General features: G+C 42.8%; 2 protein-coding genes across 5 annotated transcripts; one reads left to right on the plus strand and one right to left on the minus strand.

Moving 5' to 3' along the window:
• Positions 1–1,025: 1,025 nt before the first annotated feature.
• LOC309491993 (DCN1-like protein 2) lies at positions 1,026–4,570 on the minus strand. Of its 4 annotated transcripts, none has more exons than XM_082191017.1 (3): positions 2,792–3,032; positions 1,353–1,545; positions 1,026–1,279 (listed from the first exon to the last, which is right to left on the minus strand). In XM_082191017.1, exons 1-3 carry the CDS (start codon positions 2,798–2,800, stop codon positions 1,107–1,109), a joined length of 375 nt encoding a protein of 124 aa, XP_082047143.1. In that variant the 5' UTR covers positions 2,801–3,032; the 3' UTR covers positions 1,026–1,106. The 4 variants fall into 4 exon arrangements, with proteins under 4 accessions (XP_082047143.1, XP_082047146.1, XP_082047144.1 ...); XM_082191020.1 differs by having other exon boundaries at positions 1,029–1,279; positions 2,788–3,029; XM_082191018.1 differs by lacking the exon at positions 2,792–3,032 and adding an exon at positions 2,549–2,781 and having other exon boundaries at positions 1,030–1,279.
• On the plus strand, positions 4,480–20,286 carry LOC309491992 (transmembrane and coiled-coil domain-containing protein 3-like; the record flags this gene model as incomplete). Its single annotated transcript, XM_082191016.1, has 7 exons — positions 4,480–4,616; positions 5,673–5,936; positions 12,674–13,071; positions 14,368–14,547; positions 18,078–18,272; positions 20,058–20,186; positions 20,257–20,286. Coding segments are annotated over exons 2-7 (939 nt in total), but the record flags the coding sequence as incomplete, so codon positions are not given.
• Between the last annotated feature and the right edge of the window lie 3 nt (positions 20,287–20,289).

Here is a 20,289-nt window from a genome sequence, read left to right on the forward strand (position 1 = left end):
CTAGCTCATATTATGGTCATTAAATGGCTTTCCTGAGGTAAATGTGATGTGACATAATTGTTCTCCAGCTGTTTTATTGACCCCTTTCCACGGATGAAAAACACAGATTGATCGATGTCATGTATGAGGAATATACATTTCGGTAAGTTGTACTGTATCTTTCAACAGTGTTCGTGTTTATTTACTATTAGTTAGTAGAGATGATCTGTTCACGTGCCGCTAGGGATCTGTCACGTCACATTTACAAGCGCCAATATTGTTTGAATTTCATAATAAAATTGACAGAATCTGAGAGCTGAGATTTTTTTATACACTATCAGGCTCACAGCCATGAGGAACGGTTATTTATGTATAAACGGTTCGAAAAATTAAACACTGATCTCATATATATTGTCTTTCAATAATTCACCTTTTTATAAATATGGCTTTTCCAGGTCTTCAATTTCAAAAAGTCAAATTCAAGCACCTTGTGCAGGTTTTTTCCTCGCGATTCTTGAAACAAACTCGCAATTGCAAGAAATAAAGTCAGAATTGCGAGATAAAAAGATGCAGTTATACTTGTTTGTTTATGCACTGCAAACAATGCTTTTCTTACTTAGTATTTTTGTCTTGTTTCCAGTCCAAATATAAAAAAATTCTAAAATCAAGATGCATTTACTAGATTTACATAAGATATTATGTCCTTTTTTCCCGGGGGAATTAATAAAAATTAATCGAGTTGATGCTTAAAAAAAAAAAAAAAGCAAAATTATCTGCCAATGGAGTCAGAAAAATAATGTTAATTCAAACAGAAAGAAGATTATTTTTCTGACTCCATTGGCACATAATTTTGCTCGTTTAAGGCAAAAACTCACTTAATTTTTATTTATTTCCCCAGAAAAAAAGACTTAATGTCTTCCCATCATTACTACTTTAGTAAATGCATCTTGATTTAAGAAACGTTTGATATTTGGAGTGGAAACAAGATGATTCTGATGGTCAAAAAGTCTAATTCAGCACGTTGTACGAAACCCTGCGCATCTTTATCTCGCAATTGCAAGAAATAAAGTCAGAATTGCGCAATAAAGATGTAATGCTTGTTAGTGTACGGATAAAGCTGAGCCGTCTCACCCCAGATCCGACATGCCGTCCAGGAACTCTTCGCGACTGAACTCGCACTGCGTCGCCGCTCTGAACTTCCACGCTACGATTAGCACGCCGACGCTAGCGGGATCCAGAACCAGGTCGTCGCAGAACTGCTGGATTCCCTCGAGTCCGATCTTGTTCTCGTCGTGAGGATCTGCACACAAGAAGCAGCAGCACCAGCACAAATGAAGGAACACACACAAACACACACACACACGGCGGCTCACCTTTGTAGCGGTTATAGAGCTGGTCCAGCTTCTTGCGGTCCATGGGCTCTCGGTGGTTCTGGAAGTGGTTGCTCGAGGTCGTGTCTCGTCTCCAGTCATTGTGGGTCAGGCAGAACAGAGCGGTTCTCTCTGCGGCCCGGGTGAAGGACATGACCTGGCGGATCTTCTCCTTCTGGGTGCTCTTCAGTTTATGCTGGAGGAGCAACAACACCGTTAGCTACAGCTAGTCACGTAGCCTTCATTTATACAGCGCTTTAACAATATACACGGTTTCACAGCAGTTTTACAGTGATAACAGGAGATTACAGTAACAGAGATTGTTTAGGCTTTACAGCAGATCTAGAATAAAGTTATTGTCCAGATAAAGTTAGTTTTGATTAACTTCCGTTGTAAAGATCATTAGTTATTAACTTAGGGGCCGCTAACACACACCGTTCTCACAGGAAACAGAAACGTTTACAGTAAACAGAGCTAGTCAGTCAAGTCCATCACCAGCGTGTGGAATTTCAGGATGACTCGACAGCGAGACAAACATTCACCATACATTTATGCCAGATTACCAGTTACCAGGTTAAAATCATTCCTATCCCATGAGCTCACGGGAGAGGATTTGTGAATGACACTGAAGTGACGCACCTGACGCTGGTAGGTCACGTGACAGTAAGTTTAATTCATATTACCCATATTAATCTTTGAAAACATCCCGAACAATTATGTAAATTGTAATTTTTCCCTTCTTTTATGTATGCCGACATGTTCGAGTTCCTTATTCTGTATTATACATTTTTTGTACTGAATTAAACAAAAAATACCGCGAACGTGCTTTTTAACGGTCGCGAAGTTCAAATTAAAATGTATTAACGTTACTTTACCGTTACCTACCGTTACTCAGTACGCGATTTCGGACAGAGATATACATTTTCTTATAATTGCTTGAAATAAGTAGGAATAGTGAGATAAAAAGTCAGAATTACCGTATTTAACCTATTATTTAACTTATTTCGATAAAGGTTAAACTGACATCACATATACTTGCAATAATGATTGTTCAAACACTAAAAATTGTATGTACGAATCGCCTGAACTAAACGTGAATCCAACCGTTATCATAAATCAGTGGTGATACCATGGTACAGTGCTATAATACCATAGTATTACCACATTCATATATCACCGTGATATTAACAGTGCATTACCATGGTACGTGTAGTTTTGAGTTTATGAAGAGCTCAGTGTGAGTGTCGGAACCGCGTGCAGAAGGGCGATCGGTTCCGGTGACCCGCTTTGATTCGGATCTCGCAAAACACCCTCCGTTTCCCTCATAAACAACTGACGCGCGGGAACAGCGTGAGAATCAGCGCAGAACGAGCGTCCAGTGTTAGCAGTCATCAAACATTACAGATAAACACAAAAACACTGCCCCCTGCGCGCTCACCTACCATCTTCATCTCCAGCCGAGCTCCCTGTGCGCATGCGCGGACACCAGCTGGCGCTCGGGGGAACTCTGGGAAATGTAGTTTTTACACCTGCGCTGCTCAAATTCAAGTTATCTGAACTACTTAAATGGTTTGCAGAATGTCTAACCTTGCACAAACACGGTATTGATGTTAGTAAGCATTTAGAAGTTATTAAAGGGATAGTTCACTTTGAAATTAATTTTTGGTATGTTTTAGCTTACCTCAAGGGCATCCAAGATGTAGGTGTCTTTTTTTCCGCAGTAGTTTCAATTTTGATATTTTTAGGTCAAACCGTTCTTGTCTGTCAGTCATATAATGCAGGTCTATGGTCATTATCTCAAAACACAAGCACAGAGTCCAAATTAAAACAATTCCCCGTCGTCCAAATTAAACAATTCCCCATCGTAAGTACACATTGATGGCCTAAGACACGAAACGAGCGGTTTGTGTGAGAAAACGAACAGTATTTATATCGTTTTTACCTCTTATACACAGCCATGTCTGAGTGATCTGATCTGACGTGTGCGCAGACTGGTGCATAGATATATACACTAGATGTCGCCTTAAAGACATTCGTTCCAATGAACTGCCGTAGACAAGGCGACATCTAGTGTGTATATATCTATGCACCAGTCTGCGTACACGTCAGATCAGATCACTCGGACATGGCTGTGTATAAGTGGTAAAAACGATATAAATACTGTTCGTTTTCTCACACAAACCGCTCGTTTCGTGTCTTAGGCCATCAATGTGTACTTACGATGGGGAATTGTTTAATTTGGACGACGGGGAATTGTTTTAATTTGGACTCTGTGCTTGTGTTTTGAGATAATGACCATAGACCTGCATTATATGACTGACAGACAAGAACGGTTTGACCTAAAAATATCAAAATTGAAACTACTGCGGAAAAAAAGACACCTACATCTTGGATGCCCTTGAGGTAAGCTAAAACATACCAAAAATTAATTTCAAAGTGAACTATCCCTTTAATTGTGGATTATTTGTAATTACAAAAGTTTGATATTAGTAAGTAAACATATGTGGAAAAGTCATACAGCTAAACCTGTAAGTTTTCTATATCTAGTCAGTGACTGACTCTGATAATTCTAGTCAGCTGCATTTCTATAGAAGCAAATTTACGCCATATAGCCTAAGGGAAAATCGTGCTTTTGTAAATCATTTATAACTTAAAAGGTAACAATTATGATATTAAAAGTCGAAATTATAACAATAAAATTATTTTGACTTCATAGTTTCCAATTGTACCTTATGATTATGACATAGCATATCATAATGTTGATTTAGAATGTAATAATTTTAACTTTATCTCTTATTTTCGACTTTTTGTGTCAAATTAAGATTTAGCAGAGCATTTTTTTTTCCTTATGTGGCGGAAATGGTCTTATTTTTGTCATGCGCGGTGCGGAAGGAAAACTACATTCCCCAGAATTCCACGCGCTGTTGTGATTCAGTTCTGTTTTCAGCGCTACTGACATGAAACATCGCTGAAAAACAAATAAATGTTTTAAATAAAAAATGTTCGTCAATCTTCCGCGAACTCTCGGTGAAGTGTAGTCTAGTATGAGCTGCTCTACTCTCTCTCTGTCTCTCCGGTAAGTCGTTTACCTGTTCCGGGAACCGAGCGAGCGCGGATCTCACCGTCACCGTCACCGGGTGTCCGTGCGCGAGCCGCGCGCCGCTGCTGTCCGGTGAGGTGCGCGCGCAGCATGTGGCGTCACAAGAGCGCGATTGTTTCCTCCGTTTACTGACGAGTTCTTGCACTGAACTGCATCACAGTCACCAGGTATGAGTCTCTTCTCTCCTTCTGTTTATTAGCGTTGATGTTATCTTGCAGAACGCCATGTAGAAAATGTACTTGAAGTGGATGACTGACAACCGTCAAGGTTACCTGAATAAATAATCATTATAATAATTGTAACAATTACGCGTTTGATGGACAGATCAGATCACCCGCATAATTCTGAATATTATTTATAGTCACGTTAAGTCAAAGTCAGTTGACATTGATCAGTAATTTAATTAATTGCTTTTAAACATCAGCAACATGTGTCCCTTGATAATGTGTATCATCTCATATTACACTTATTAGAACGTGGATTAAATATTTAATTTAAAAAGTAAATGAAATATTATCGCAAAAAAAAAAAAATCAGGGAAAATAAAAGTCTTAATTAAAAAAAAAATGTTTTCTGTCTGTCCCCAGAATTACCAGGGTTATTATTATTATTATTATTATTATAGTTTGCTAAAACTAAACCCATAAAAAACATGTTCTTGACCTGAAAAAAAGTCACTGAAATAATCTAAACTAAAACCTAAACGTATTTTATTTCAGTTAGTTGCCAAGGCAATATTTCCTCAGTTTAAAACTGAAATTAAGAATAAGACAATTTATTAATTAGGATCAATTAATAATAAAAAAAACTATATAGACATTTAAAAAAAAAACGAATACAAATGTGGAAAATCTAAACATAAAAACTAATTCAAAATATGAATAAAGACTATAAAAGTATCTCAACGATACTTGCATAACAAGTTTTAGAAAAATAACATCGTAGGATTTTATCATAGACTGTAAAAAAAAGTATTAATTACTTTTGGCAGAAGCTCCTCCCACTCCTGCATTTCCCACTGTTGACAGCCAATCAGAATCCATCCTGCTTTAAAGAGCTCGAGCGTTTAAAGCGACAGGCGACAAAACTCTATCGTGCGTTAGTGCGTACGCTGAAACCTTCATCGCACGAGCCTTTAAACAATGTGCTGCTATATGTATAAACTTGAAAGAGTATAATAAAGTACATATTATAAAGTAAGCCTCTCATTCATTTCCCAACAGAAAACATATACATCAAAATATCCACGTGTCAGTGTGTGAGAAGTCCACCCTGTTATGCCACATTCCATCATCAACATGTCATTAATATTCTCTGATGAGGTGAACTCTGTGTGTGTGTTTAATTCCACACTGATTCAGGGATGAAATGCTGACGAACATGAGCCGTATCTCTGCAGGATTTAGGTGTGCTCCGGTAAACACACGTCAGGGTTGTTTGTCTAGTTAGTGACACACCTTCACCAGTCTGTAGAGTTCATATGTCAGGTGAGTGCTTGAGTTTCATATCTAATGGCTCTTCTGTCATGTTTTAGAGTAATATTCATTTAGTGAATACATTTAGTGAATATTGATCAGTGTTATTTGAGTATCATTAGCTCTGCTTCCATCCAAAGGTGAGAATTTAATTGGAACATGGTATAAAACACTTGTGACCGTTTCCATCTCACGTGTTCAGGAGAATAGAATCGTCACTTCCTGGCACAATATATTAGTTATAAAACTGTAAGTTTCTGCAATCGGGCAAAAACAAGCATAAATGTCTGCCGGAACCTAGTTATTTTATTTGATAAAGTTTTAAATATGGATATTTTTCTTACACAAACGCAATGTTTCACTTCAGAGACCCCTGGAGCCCTGTCAAGCACTTTTATGATGGAGAGATGCACTTTTATGATGGAGAGATGCACTTTTATGATGGATAGATGCACTTTTGTGATGGACAGATGCACTTTTATGATGGATAGATGCACTTTTATGACGGATAGATTCACTTTTATCATGGATAGATGCACTTTTGTGATGGACAGATGCACTTTTATGATGGATAGATGCACTTTTGATGGATAGATGCACTTTTATGATGGATAGATGCACTTTTATGACGGATAGATTCACTTTTATCATGGATAGATGCACTTTTGTGATGGACAGATGCACTTTTATGATGGACAGATGCACTTTTATGATGGAGAGATGCACTTTTGATGGATAGATGCACTTTTATGATGGATAGATGCACTTTTATGACGGATAGATTCACTTTTATCATGGATAGATGCACTTTTATGATGGACAGATGCACTTTTATGATGGATAGATGCACTTTTATGATGGACAGATGCACTTTTGATGGATAGATGCACTTTTATGATGGACAGATTCACTTTTATCATGGATAGATGCACTTTTATGATGGATAGATGCACTTTTATGACGGATAGATTCACTTTTATCATGGATAGATGCACTTTTATGATGGACAGATGCACTTTTATGATGGAGAGATGCACTTTAATGATGGATAGATGCACTTTTATGACGGATAGATGCACTTTTATGATGGACAGATGCACTTTTATGATGGAGAGATGCACTTTTATGACGGATAGATGCACTTTTATGACGGATAGATGCACTTTTATGATGGACAGATGCACTTTTATGACGGATAGATGCACTTTTATGATGGACAGATGCACTTTTATGATGGAGAGATGCACTTTAATGATGGATAGATGCACTTTTATGACGGATAGATGCACTTTTATCATGTATAGATACACTTTTATGATGGAGAGATGCACTTTTATGATGGACAGATGCACTTTTATGATGGATAGATGCACTTTTATGATGGACAGATGCACTTTTGATGGATAGATGCACTTTTATGACGGATAGATTCACTTTTATCATGGACATATGCACTTTTATGATGGACAGATGCACTTTTATGATGGAGAGATGCACTTTTATGACGGATAGATTCACTTTTATCAGAATCAGAATCAGAATCAGAATCAGAAAGAGCTTTATTGCCAAGTGTGCTTGCACCCACAAGGAATTTTTCTTGGTACTGAAGCTTCCAGTGCACATATACAAATACAAATACAACAAGAAACATAGTAATACAAATTCTAAGAATAAAATATATAAAAAAAATAAAAAATAAAAATAGTATAAAAAGTCAAAAAAGGGGTCACAGTTGGGTTTAGTCTGAATAAACATTTACAGATTATGAACATATTTACAGTATGTTGAGTAATATGAATTATAATATAAATATAAATATCACCTGAGTTAGAGAATATTACACTAGACAGTGGGAGTCTAGTGCATGTTACAGATTATGAACATATTTACAGTATTTTGAGTAGTATGAATAATATAAATATAAATATCACCTGACTTAGAGAATAGAATATTGCACTAGACAGTGGGAGTATTGCACTTACAGGCATATGCATTGGGGGGCATGTTAAGTGTTCAGAAGGGAAATGGCCTGTGGAAAGAAACTGTTCCTGTGCCTGGATGTTCTTGTGGCCAGTGATCTGTGTCGCCGTCCTGACGGTAACAGTTCAAACAGGGGGTGTCCAGGGTGAGTGGAGTCTGTGATGATTTTACCTGCTCTCTTCCTCACTCTGGAAGAGTACAGGTCCTGGAGGGTTGGCAAGGTGGCACCAATAATCCTCTCTGCAGTCCGGACTGTCCGTTGTAGTCTCCTGATGTCCGATTTGGTAGCTGAACCAAACCAGACAGTGATGGAAGTGCTTAAAACAGACTCAATGACAGCTGAGTAGAACTGGATCAGCAGCTCCTGTGGCAGATTGAACTTCTTCAGCTGGCGAAGGAAGTACAGTCTCTGCTGGGCCTTTTTCACAATGGAGTCAATGTGATTTGCCCACTTCAGGTCCTGAGAGATGGTAGAGCCCAGGAACCTGAATGACTCCACTGCTTCCACAGTGCTGTTCATGATGGTAAGAGGGGGGAGTGCTGGGGATTTTCTCCTGAAGTCCACAATCATCTCCACTGTTTTGAGCGTGTTCAGCTCAAGGTTGTTATAGCTGCACCAGACAGCCAGCTGTTCAACCCCCAGTCTGTAAGCAGACTCGTCACCATTTTGGATGAGACCGATGACGGTGGTGTCGTCTGCAAATTTCAGGAGCTTGACAGAGGGGTCTTTAGAAGTGCAGTCATTAGTGTACAGGGAGAAGAGCAGTGGGGAGAGAACGCACCCTTGGGGGGCGCCAGTGCTGATGGTGAGGGTCCTGGATGTGAGCTTCCCCAGTCTCACTCGCTGCTGCCGGTCCGTCAGGAAGCTGGAGATCCACTGACAGATTGAGGATGGCATGGAGAGCTGAGTCAGTTTGGCTGTGAGAAGATCAGGGATGATGGTATTGAAGGCCGAACTGAAGTCCACAAATAAGATCCGTGCATAAGTCCCAGGTCTGTCAAGATGTTGCAGGATATAGTGCAGTCCCATGTTGACTGCATCATCCACAGACCTGTTTGCTCTGTAAGCAAACTGAAAGGGATCCAGCAGGGGTCCAGTGATGTCCTTCAGATAGGCCAGCACCAGTCTTTCAAACGACTTCATGACCACAGACGTGAGAGCGACAGGTCTGTAGTCATTAAGTCCAGTGATTTTAGTTTTTTTGGGAACCGGAATGATAGTGGAGCGTTTGAAGCAGCAGGGAACTTCACACTGCTCCAATGATCTGTTGAAGATCTGCGTGAAGACTGGGGCCAGTTGGTCAGCGCAGGCTTTTAGACAAGCAGATGAGATGCCGTCTGGGCCTGAAGCTTTCCTAGTCTTCTGTTTTTTGAAGACTCGGCTCACGTCCTCCACACAGACCTTAAGCTCAGGTTGGATGGCAGAAGGGGGGAGGAGAGGGGTTGCAGGAGGTGATGGTGGATGTGTGAAGTGCACATCAGAGCGGGTGTGAGGTGTGAGTCTGGGCTTCTCAAACCTGCAATAAAATGCATTGAGAGTGTCGGCCAGTTGTTGATTCTCCACAGATGGGGGGGATGGTGATTTGTAGTTGGTGATGTTCCTCAGGCCTCTCCAGACTGATGCCGGGTCGTTGGCTGAAAACTGGGTTTTCAGCTTTTCAGAGTAGCTTCTTTTAGCAACTCTGATCTCCTTTGTCAGTCTGTTTCTGGCCTGGTTATACAAGATTTTATCCCCACTTCTGTAAGCATCCTCTTTGGCATGACGAAGCTGTTTGAGTTTCCCAGTAAACCATGGTTTATCATTAGTGAATGATAAGAATGTCCTGGTAGGAATGCATGTATCCTCACAGAAACTGATATATGATGTTACAGTATCTGTGAGCTCATCCAGATCGGTGGCTGCAGCTTCAAAAACAGTCCAATCAGTGCAATCGAAGCAGGCCTGTAGATCCTGCTCTGCTTCATTGGTCCATCTTTTTACAGTCCTTATTACAGGTTTAGCTGATTTCAGTTTCTGCCTGTAGGTCGGTATAAGATGAACCAAACAGTGATCAGAGAGCCCCAAAGCTGCCCGTGGGACGGAGTGATGCGCATTCTTTATCGTGGTGTAACAGTGGTCCAATATATTACTGTCTCTGGTAGGACATGTAACATGCTGTCTGTATTTTGGCAGTTCACGGGAGAGATTTGCTTTGTTAAAATCCCCAAGAATGATTAAAAGAGAGTCTGGGTACCTTTGTTCCATTTCAGCTATATGTTCAGCCAGCTGTTGTATCGCCGCGCTCACACACGCGTCTGGAGGAATGTAAACATTCGCGAGAATGAATGAGGAAAACTCCCGTGGCGAGTAGAAAGGTTTACAGTTCATGAAATGCACCTCTAAGTTAGGAGAGCACATCTTCTTCAGTGTTGTTACATCTGAACACCAACTTTCGTTAATGTAGAAACACAATCCACCACCTCTCGTTTTCCCCGTTAGTTCCGCGATGCGATCCGCTCGGAACAGCTGAAAGCCCGGCAGATGTAGTGCGTTGTCCGGTATGGCTTCACTCAGCCAGGTTTCAGTGAAGCACAGAGCAGCGGAGTTTAAAAAATCCTTGTTAGTGCGGGTGAGGAGAAGAAGTTCGTCCATTTTGTTAGGAAGAGATCGGAGATTTGCAAGATGAATACTAGGGAGTGCAGTGCGGAGGCCGCGCTCGCGGAGTTTCACCAGCGCGCCAGCGCGCTTCCCGCGTTTGCGTCTGACCGCGCGTTTGAACAACACCGCTGCCCCTCCGACGAGAATGTCCAGTAAAACGTCTGAGTAATCAAAATCTGTAGAAAAGTTGTCTGGTGTGTGTTTCCTAATGTCCAGTAGTTCGTCTTTGGTGAAACTGATAGGAAAAGAATGACTAAACGCAGAACAAACCAACAAAAACAACACAATAACTGGAGAGCTCCACACCGAGGCAGCCATCCGCGGCGCCATATGGATATCATGGATAGATGCACTTTTATGATGGATAGATGCACTTTTATGACGGATAGATGCACTTTTATCATGGATAGATGCACTTTTATGATGGACAGATGCACTTTTATGATGGAGAGATGCACTTTTATGATGGATAGATGCACTTTTATGATGGAGAGATGCACTTTTATGATGGATAGATGCACTTTTATGATGGATAGATGCACTTTTATGACGGATAGATGCACTTTTATCATGGATAGATGCACTTTTATGATGGACAGATGCACATGATGGATAGATGCACTTTTATGATGGATAGATGCACTTTTATGATGATAGATGCACTTTTATGATGGATAGATGCACTTTAATGACGGATAGATGCACTTTTATGATGGATAGATGCACTTTTATCATGGATAGATGCACTTTTATGATGGACAGATGCACTTTTATGATGGAGAGATGCACTTTTATGATGGATAGATGCACTTTTATGATGGATAGATGCACTTTATGACGGATAGATGCACTTTTATGATGGACAGATGCACTTTTATGATGGATAGATGCACTTTTATGATGGACAGATGCACTTTTATGATGGATAGATGCACTTTTATGATGGATAGATGCACTTTTATGACGGATAGATGCACTTTTATGACGGATAGATGCACTTTTATGATGGACAGATGCACTTTTATGATGGATAGATGCACTTTTATGATGGATAGATGCACTTTTATGATGGACAGATGCACTTTTATGATGGATAGATGCACTTTTATGATGGATAGATGCACTTTATGACGGATAGATGCACTTTTATGATGGACAGATGCACTTTTATGATGGATAGATGCACTTTTATGATGGACAGATGCACTTTTATGATGGACAGATGCACTTTTATGATGGACAGATGCACTTTATGACGGATAGATGCACTTTTATGATGGACAGATGCACTTTTATGATGGACAGATGCACTTTTATGATGGACAGATGCACTTTTATGATGCACTTTTATGATGATAGATGCACTTTTATGACGGACAGATGCACTTTTATGACGGATAGATCTATGCACTTTTATGATGGACAGATGCACTTTTATGATGATAGATGCACTTTTATGACGGACAGATGCACTTTTATGACGGATAGATGCACTTTTATGATGGACAGATGCACTTTTATGATGATAGATGCACTTTTATCATGGATAGATGGACTTTTATGATGGATAGATGCACTTTTATCATGGATAGATGCACTTTTATGATGGATAGATGCACTTTTATGATGATAGATGCACTTTTATCATGGATAGATGCACTTTTATGACGGACAGATGCACTTTTATGACGGATAGATCTATGCACTTTTATGATGGACAGATGCACTTTTATGACGGATAGATGCACTTTTATGACGGATAGATGCACTTTTATGATGGACAGATGCACTTTTATGATGATAGATGCACTTTTATCATGGATAGATGGACTTTTATGATGGATAGATGCACTTTTATCATGGATAGATGCACTTTTATGATGGATAGATGCACTTTTATCATGGATAGATGCACTTTTATGATGGATAGGTGCACTTTTATGATGATAGATGCACTTTTATCATGGATAGATGGACTTTTATGATGGATAGATGCACTTTTATCATGGATAGATGCACTTTTATGATGGATAGATGCACTTTTATGATGGATAGATGCACTTTTTTTCGTTTTCATTTCAGTTTTGATTTCACGGTGACTATAATAACCCTGCGATGATGTGATTTCTAGCGTGCCGGATGCAAGGTGTGTGTGCAGTGCTGTGCGTCGGCCTGGTGGTGGCGCTGCAGGCTCAGCAGGTCCATAGAGCGCAGGTGTACGGACACCCGTGGGTGACGGAGAACTGCCGGCGGCTCTCCACGCTCCTCAGACACAAGCACTCGGCCGTGCGTAAGCTGGGCTCGGCCGCGCTGGTTCTGGAGCGGGACCAGACTCTGGCACCGAACGAGAAGCTGTTCCGCATCCACACGCTCGAGGTGTTCCAGCGCGAGCTCAACGAGAGCGAACGCTCCCTCTTCCAGGCTGTGGAGGGGCTCCAGCGAGTGCTCACGGGGAACTTCAAGGACATCGTCAACATGAGGGACAGCAGCCGGCAGAGACTCCAGGCGCTCAGGGAAGCCGCCATCAAGGTCAGTCACGTGACAACTGAGAAACGCCTCCGAGGTAGACTCGAATTTTCAACATGTCACAATATTCCTCATTTAAATAATTAATATGCAGAATAAAGGGGCGGGGCCTGGTTGAGTTAGTTAGCAGTGTGTTAAACTGGCGGTTATGGAAAGGGGTGGGACATTTCCCAAACACACTCGAAGCGCTCGACCAATCACAACACACCGCTCCAGCCGACCAATCAGAGCACAGTGTGCTTTTCAGAAGGAGGGGCTTCATAGAGACAGGAAGTAAACAGAGCGTTACTGACAGACTGGGAAGAGAGGAGCTGCAACAATGGAGAATATGAGGAGAATAATCAACATTCAAGCAGGAAAACCGGTTCTAGTAGAGCCTGAAACAACATCAAGACTTTAAGGGCTGATATGTATTAGCACACATTAAGCAACAGCAGCAGGTGCTTTATATGGAACATTCATAAGCACCCAAATCTTGCAGTTTGTCCACATATCTTTGTTTTCCTTGTTTTGAGAGTGGATCTGAATATTCGTGGCATGTGCTTCAGGCATGTACTATAACTTGTGTGTCTTTGCCTTTACTTCCCCAAACGTGTCCACAAACGTGCGTTAGCGGTAGTTGCTCAATCGCAGGCGTTTCACATATGAAATGAGGCCGACACCAGCACACCCAGTGCACGTAGACGTTGACTATTTCTTACTTAACATTATTTTATTTATCCGTTATATTGAAGAGACCTTTTTGAAGGATAAGGGTTTACTTACTCAGCACTTGAGCTGAACTGAGACTCGAGTGTTTGTAGATGTTTAAGAGGCTGTTGTGTCAACCTTGATTTATTGCAATATTTAGGGGTTCAGTTTTATTTTTATTTTAGAAAATAAACGTGATGGCTCTCCTCACAAATCAACCGTTTCTTGTTTTTCGCTGGCATGACTCTTAGGTGTCGAGGACTAGTTCATGTTTGAGCCTACGCTCAGTGTGAGTAAAATGCTTAAGTACTGTTAAAATCAGATACTCTGAGACTTTTGCTCTATAAGTCCTTCGAGTTCAAGTTCAAACTTATTTTGTATAGCACATTTAAAAACAACCACAGTGCGTAACAATGTCAGGATACACACAAATAAACAAAGACAAACACAGGAGAGAAAGTCACACACGCTCGGACACCTTTATTTTCCAAGTCATATTGAAATCGGTGATTTGTAACTTGTAATGGAGTCATTTTCGCTGTAAGGTTTCTGCACTTTTACTCGAGTGTGGTGTCCAGGTCCTCTTTACCCGTGTGTGTGTGTGTGCAGGAGGAGCAGGAGTACATGGAGCTGCTGGCCGCGGAGAAGCACCAGCAGGAGGCGCTGAAGGTCGCACAAGACCGGAACAAAACCCTGTCCATGCTGGACGAGATCCTGGAGGACGTGAGGAAAGCTGCGGACCGGCTGGAGGAGGACATCGAGGAGCACGCCTTCGACAACAACAAACAGGTGTGGAGAGCGAACACAGACGAGGACAGAGCGTCAGCAGAACACAGGCTCACACACACGTGTATTAGGGCTTAGGGTTAGGGTTAGGGTTAGGGTTAGCTAGCAACCTGGCTGAAAAGCTTAACTCGAATTTCTTTCTTAAACATTAGCAAAATTAAGGCAATAAGAGGGAAATAAGTGCTGTGTTGTGTGCACACTCACATGCTGAGCGCTTTCACACTCACACACACTCACATGCTGAGCGCTTTCACTCTCACACACACTCACATGCTGAGCGCTTTCACACTCACACACACTCACACACACTCACATGCTGAGCGCTTTCACTCTCACACACACTCACATGCTGAGCGCTTTCACACTCACACACACTCACATGCTGAGCGCTTTCACTCTCACACACACTCACATGCTGAGCGCTTTCACACTCACACTCACATGCTGAGCGCTTTCACACTCACACACACTCACATGCTGAGCGCTTTCACTCTCACACACACTCACATGCTGAGCGCTTTCACACTCACACTCACATGCTGAGCGCTTTCACACTCACACACACTCACATGCTGAGCGCTTTCACTCTCACACACACTCACATGCTGAGCGCTTTCACACTCACACACACTCACATGCTGAGCGCTTTCACACTCACACACACTCACATGCTGAGCGCTTTCACACTCACAGACACTCACATGCTGAGCGCTTTCACACTCACACACACTCACATGCTGAGCGCTTTCACACTCACACACACTCACATGCTGAGCGCTTTCACTCTCACACACACTCACATGCTGAGCGCTTTCACTCTCACACACACTCACATGCTGAGCGCTTTCACACTCACACACACTCACATGCTGAGCGCTTTCACTCTCACACACACTCACATGCTGAGCGCTTTCACACTCACACTCACATGCTGAGCGCTTTCACACTCACACACACTCACATGCTGAGCGCTTTCACTCTCACACACACTCACATGCTGAGCGCTTTCACACTCACACTCACATGCTGAGCGCTTTCACACTCACACACACTCACATGCTGAGCGCTTTCACTCTCACACACACTCACATGCTGAGCGCTTTCACACTCACACACACTCACATGCTGAGCGCTTTCACACTCACACACACTCACATGCTGAGCGCTTTCACACTCACAGACACTCACATGCTGAGCGCTTTCACACTCACACACACTCACATGCTGAGCGCTTTCACACTCACACACACTCACATGCTGAGCGCTTTCACACTCACACACACTCACATGCTGAGCGCTTTCACTCTCACTCTCACACACACTCACATGCTGAGCGCTTTCACACTCACACACACTCACATGCTGAGCGCTTTCACACTCACACACACTCACACACACTCACATGCTGAGCGCTTTCACACTCACACACACTCACATGCTGAGCGCTTTCACACTCACACACACTCACATGCTGAGCGCTTTCACACTCACACACACTCACATGCTGAGCGCTTTCACACTCACACACACTCACACACACTCACATGCTGAGCGCTTTCACACTCACACACACTCACATGCTGAGCGCTTTCACACTCACACACACTCACATGCTGAGCGCTTTCACACTCACACACAGTCACATGCTGAGCGCTTTCATACTCACACACACTCACATGCTGAGCGCTTTCACTCTCACACACACTCACATGCTGAGCGCTTTCACACTCACACACACTCACATGCTGAGCGCTTTCACACTCACACACACTCACATGCTGAGCGCTTTCACACTCACACACACTCACATGCTGAGCGCTTTCACACTCACACACACTCACATGCTGAGCGCTTTCACACTCACACACACTCACATGCTGAGCGCTTTCACACTCACACACACTCACATGCTGAGCGCTTTCACACTCACACACAGTCACATGCTGAGCGCTTTCAAACTCACACACACTCACATGCTGAGCGCTTTCACTCTCACACACACTCACATGCTGAGCGCTTTCACACTCACACACACTCACATGCTGAGCGCTTTCACACTCACACACACTCACATGCTGAGCGCTTTCATACTCACACACACTCACACACACTCACATGCTGAGCGCTTTCACACTCACACACACTCACATGCTGAGCGCTTTCACTCTCACACACACTCACATGCTGAGCGCTTTCACACTCACACACACTCACATGCTGAGCGCTTTCACACTCACACACACTCACATGCTGAGCGCTTTCACACTCACACACACTCACATGCTGAGCGCTTTCATACTCACACACACTCACACACACACACTCACATGCTGAGCGCTTTCACACTCACACACACTCACATGCTGAGCGCTTTCACACACACACACTCACATGCTGAGCGCTTTCACACTCACACACACTCACATGCTGAGCGCTTTTACACTCACACACACTTACACACACTCACATGCTGAGCGCTTTCACACTCACACACACTTACACAAACTCACATGCTGAGCGCTTTCACACTCACACACACTCACATGCTGAGCGCTTTCACACTCACACACACTCACACACACTCACATGCTGAGCGCTTTCATACTCACACACACTCACATGCTGAGCGCTTTCATACTCACACACACTCACACACACTCACATGCTGAGCGCTTTTATACTCACACACACTCACATGCTGAGCGCTTTCATACTCACACACACTCACACACTCTCACATGCTGAGCGCTTTCATACTCACACACACTCACACACACTCACACACACTCACATGCTGAGCGCTTTCACACTCACACACACTCACACACACTCACATGCTGAGCGCTTTCATACTCACACACACTCACATGCTGAGCGCTTTCATACTCACACACACTCACACACACTCATATGCTGAGCGCTTTTATACTCACACACACTCACACACACTCACATGCTGAGCGCTTTCATACTCACACACACTCACACACACTCACATGCTGAGCGCTTTCATACTCACACACACTCACACACTCTCACATGCTGAGCGCTTTCATACTCACACACACTCACACACACTCACACACACTCACATGCTGAGCGCTTTTATACTCACACACACTCACATGCTGAGCGCTTTCTGTTGACAATGTTTCAGCTGATGAACACACACACACACACACACACACACACACACACTCTCAGCTATGACAGATGTGCTGGTTTGGTCAAGTGTGTCGTTGTCTCCAACTGAGAGTGTTTCGTCAGCAGGAAAAGCCTTTTCCCGCCACTTTTCACATTAACAACGCAGCCGCACCGCGTTGTGCTGGATAAGCAAACAGGAACAAACCGCGTCAGTGACGTCATCATCATGTCTCACGCGCATCTTCACACACCAAAAATGTTAATGTGCAGGGTTGTTTTCTTTCCAAAATTCAAAATGTAAATTTTTGTTTGACAGCCCTAACATGTATAGTGATGTATAAACTGAGTATGAATTGATTCATAAACAGCTTCTCTGTGTCTCTGTCCAGATGAAGGGGGTGAACGTGGAGGCCGTCCTGAGGGTGGAGGAGGACGAGGAGGACGGGAAGAGGAAGAACATGTCCATGCGTGTGGACAAAGGCAATCTGGGGCTCAGCATGCTGATCGACTCCCAGAATAACCAGTATGTGCTGACCAAACCACGGGACTCCACCATGTCCCGCGCAGACCACCACTTCATCAAGGTGACCTCTGACCTCGGACTGTTGTGTTATTCAGTTCAGCTCTTCCACACAGATGGGAAATTATCAACAAAACCTTCAGTTATGGAAGGATATTTTAGCATCACAAGTCCCCCTGTAGTCAATCATTTTATCCCTTAAAACTCATCTTTGATCCCCAAAATGACATATTTAACAGTTTTTTTATAATAAATAATAATATATATCTTGAATGTAACTCGACACCCGTGCCTCATTTAGTATGCGTGGTTCTATGAATATGCAAATGAGCCCCGCCTCCACTCACTTACTCAGCTCAGAGATCCACTGGTTGACGATCACACGTTGATCTGATTGGTTACGAGGTAGTTTGTGACGTCAGAAACACCAGCGATTTCAAAGCGTGTTTTTGAGAAAATACTCAGCAATGGTGTCGACTTATGAATATTATTACACGGCTCTGTGGAATACTTGATTCTGATTGGTCAATCACACATCCAGCGGGATATTATTCCCCGATAACTACCGCTTAGAACAGAAGCACAGGCTCATCCAGGTCACTGAAGTCAGCAGCGCTACACACTCGCTAGGAATGGTTTTACTTCGTGGAAGTTTTGCGTTTGGTGAGCTAATAAAATATTAAAACTGAATCAAATCAATATTTTGTGTACAGTTATTTAATTATGCCATCCAGTATCGTGGACTCGCTCTCGTTTCATACAAACGCAGCGGCGGCCATTTTGTGACTATTGTTTTGTTCACTGTTGGATTATAAGACACAAACAGGTACGATTTTAAAACAGTTTAATTTTGAATCAATATCTCTGATCTCCATAATTATTAATGTGGAGAAATGCTGTGTAATAAGTGTTATGACTGTAAACCGTATCTCTTACATGTCCGTCTAGTTTGATCTCGCCGCTGAAACTGCTCTCTCCGAGAAGCTCTGCGTTTAAAGAGCGAATAACGTGTGTGTGTGTGTGTGTGTGTGTGTGTGTGTGTGTTTGTGTGTATCATCTCAGAATAAACCCCTTCAGGTATGTGTGTGTGTGTGTGTGTGTGTGTATGTGTGTGTGAGTGAGTGAGTGTCTGTGTGTGTGTGTGTGTGTGTGTGTGTGTGTGTTATCTCAGAATAAACCCCTTCAGGTGTGTGTGTGAGTGTCTCTGTGTGTGAGTGTCTGTGTGTGTGTGTGTGTGTTTGTGTGTGTTATCTCAGAATAAACCCCTTCAGGTGTGTGTGAGAGTGTCTGTGTGTGTGTCTGTGTCTGTGTCTGTGTCTGTGTGTGTGTGTGTGTGTGTGTGTGTGTCTGTGTGTGTGTGTGTGTGTGTGTGTGTGTGTGTGTGTGTGTGTCTGTGTCTGTGTCTGTGTGTGTGTGAGTGTGAGTGTGAGTGTGTGTGTGTGTGTGTGTGTGTGTGTGTGTGTGTGTGTGAGTGTCAGTGTGTGTGTGAGTGTCTGTGTGTGTGTCTGTGTCTGTGTGTGTGTGTGTGTGAGTGAGTGTGTGTGCGTCCTCATCATCCTGTCGGGGGTTATTTTGAGAGAATCACCGGCTGGATGTACATTATCCCGTACTTAAAAACACTACATAGACATAAACAACATTAAAAGCTGGATTCTCACCACAGGGGGACTTTGACACTGTTCTAACCATGTGTCTAATATAATAATAATAATAATTCATTACATTTATATAGGGCTTTTCTAGACACTCAAAGCGCTTTACATGGAAGGGGGAACCAACCCTCCTCAACCAACTCAATATGAATATGAAATGAAGCTGACTGGTGTGTGTGCGTGTGTGTGTTCTGCAGGATCTGGTGTTGGTGGTGATGTTGTCTCTGCCGTGTGGATGGATGTGTACGCTGATGGGTCTGCCGCCCATGTTCGGTTACATCATCTGTGGGGTTCTGCTCGGCCCATCGGGACTCAACAGCATTAAAGTGAGCGCCGAGCATCTTCACACACATGTGTGCACATCTAAACGTGTGTATAATGCTGTGTCTCCTGCAGTCTATGGTCCAGGTGGAGACGTTGGGAGAGCTC

Source organism: Leuciscus leuciscus, assembly GCF_965113295.1.
Source record: "Leuciscus leuciscus genome assembly, contig: HAP1_SCAFFOLD_815, whole genome shotgun sequence".
In the NCBI taxonomy this organism is placed as follows: Eukaryota; Metazoa; Chordata; class Actinopteri; order Cypriniformes; family Leuciscidae; genus Leuciscus; species Leuciscus leuciscus.

Coding starts and splice junctions, on each gene's coding strand:
- LOC309491993 (XM_082191017.1), bottom strand. Junction 1,280..1,352: donor GCTCTATAACCGCTACAAAG/GTGAGCCGCCGT, acceptor TCTTGTGTGCAG/ATCCTCACGACGAGAACAAG.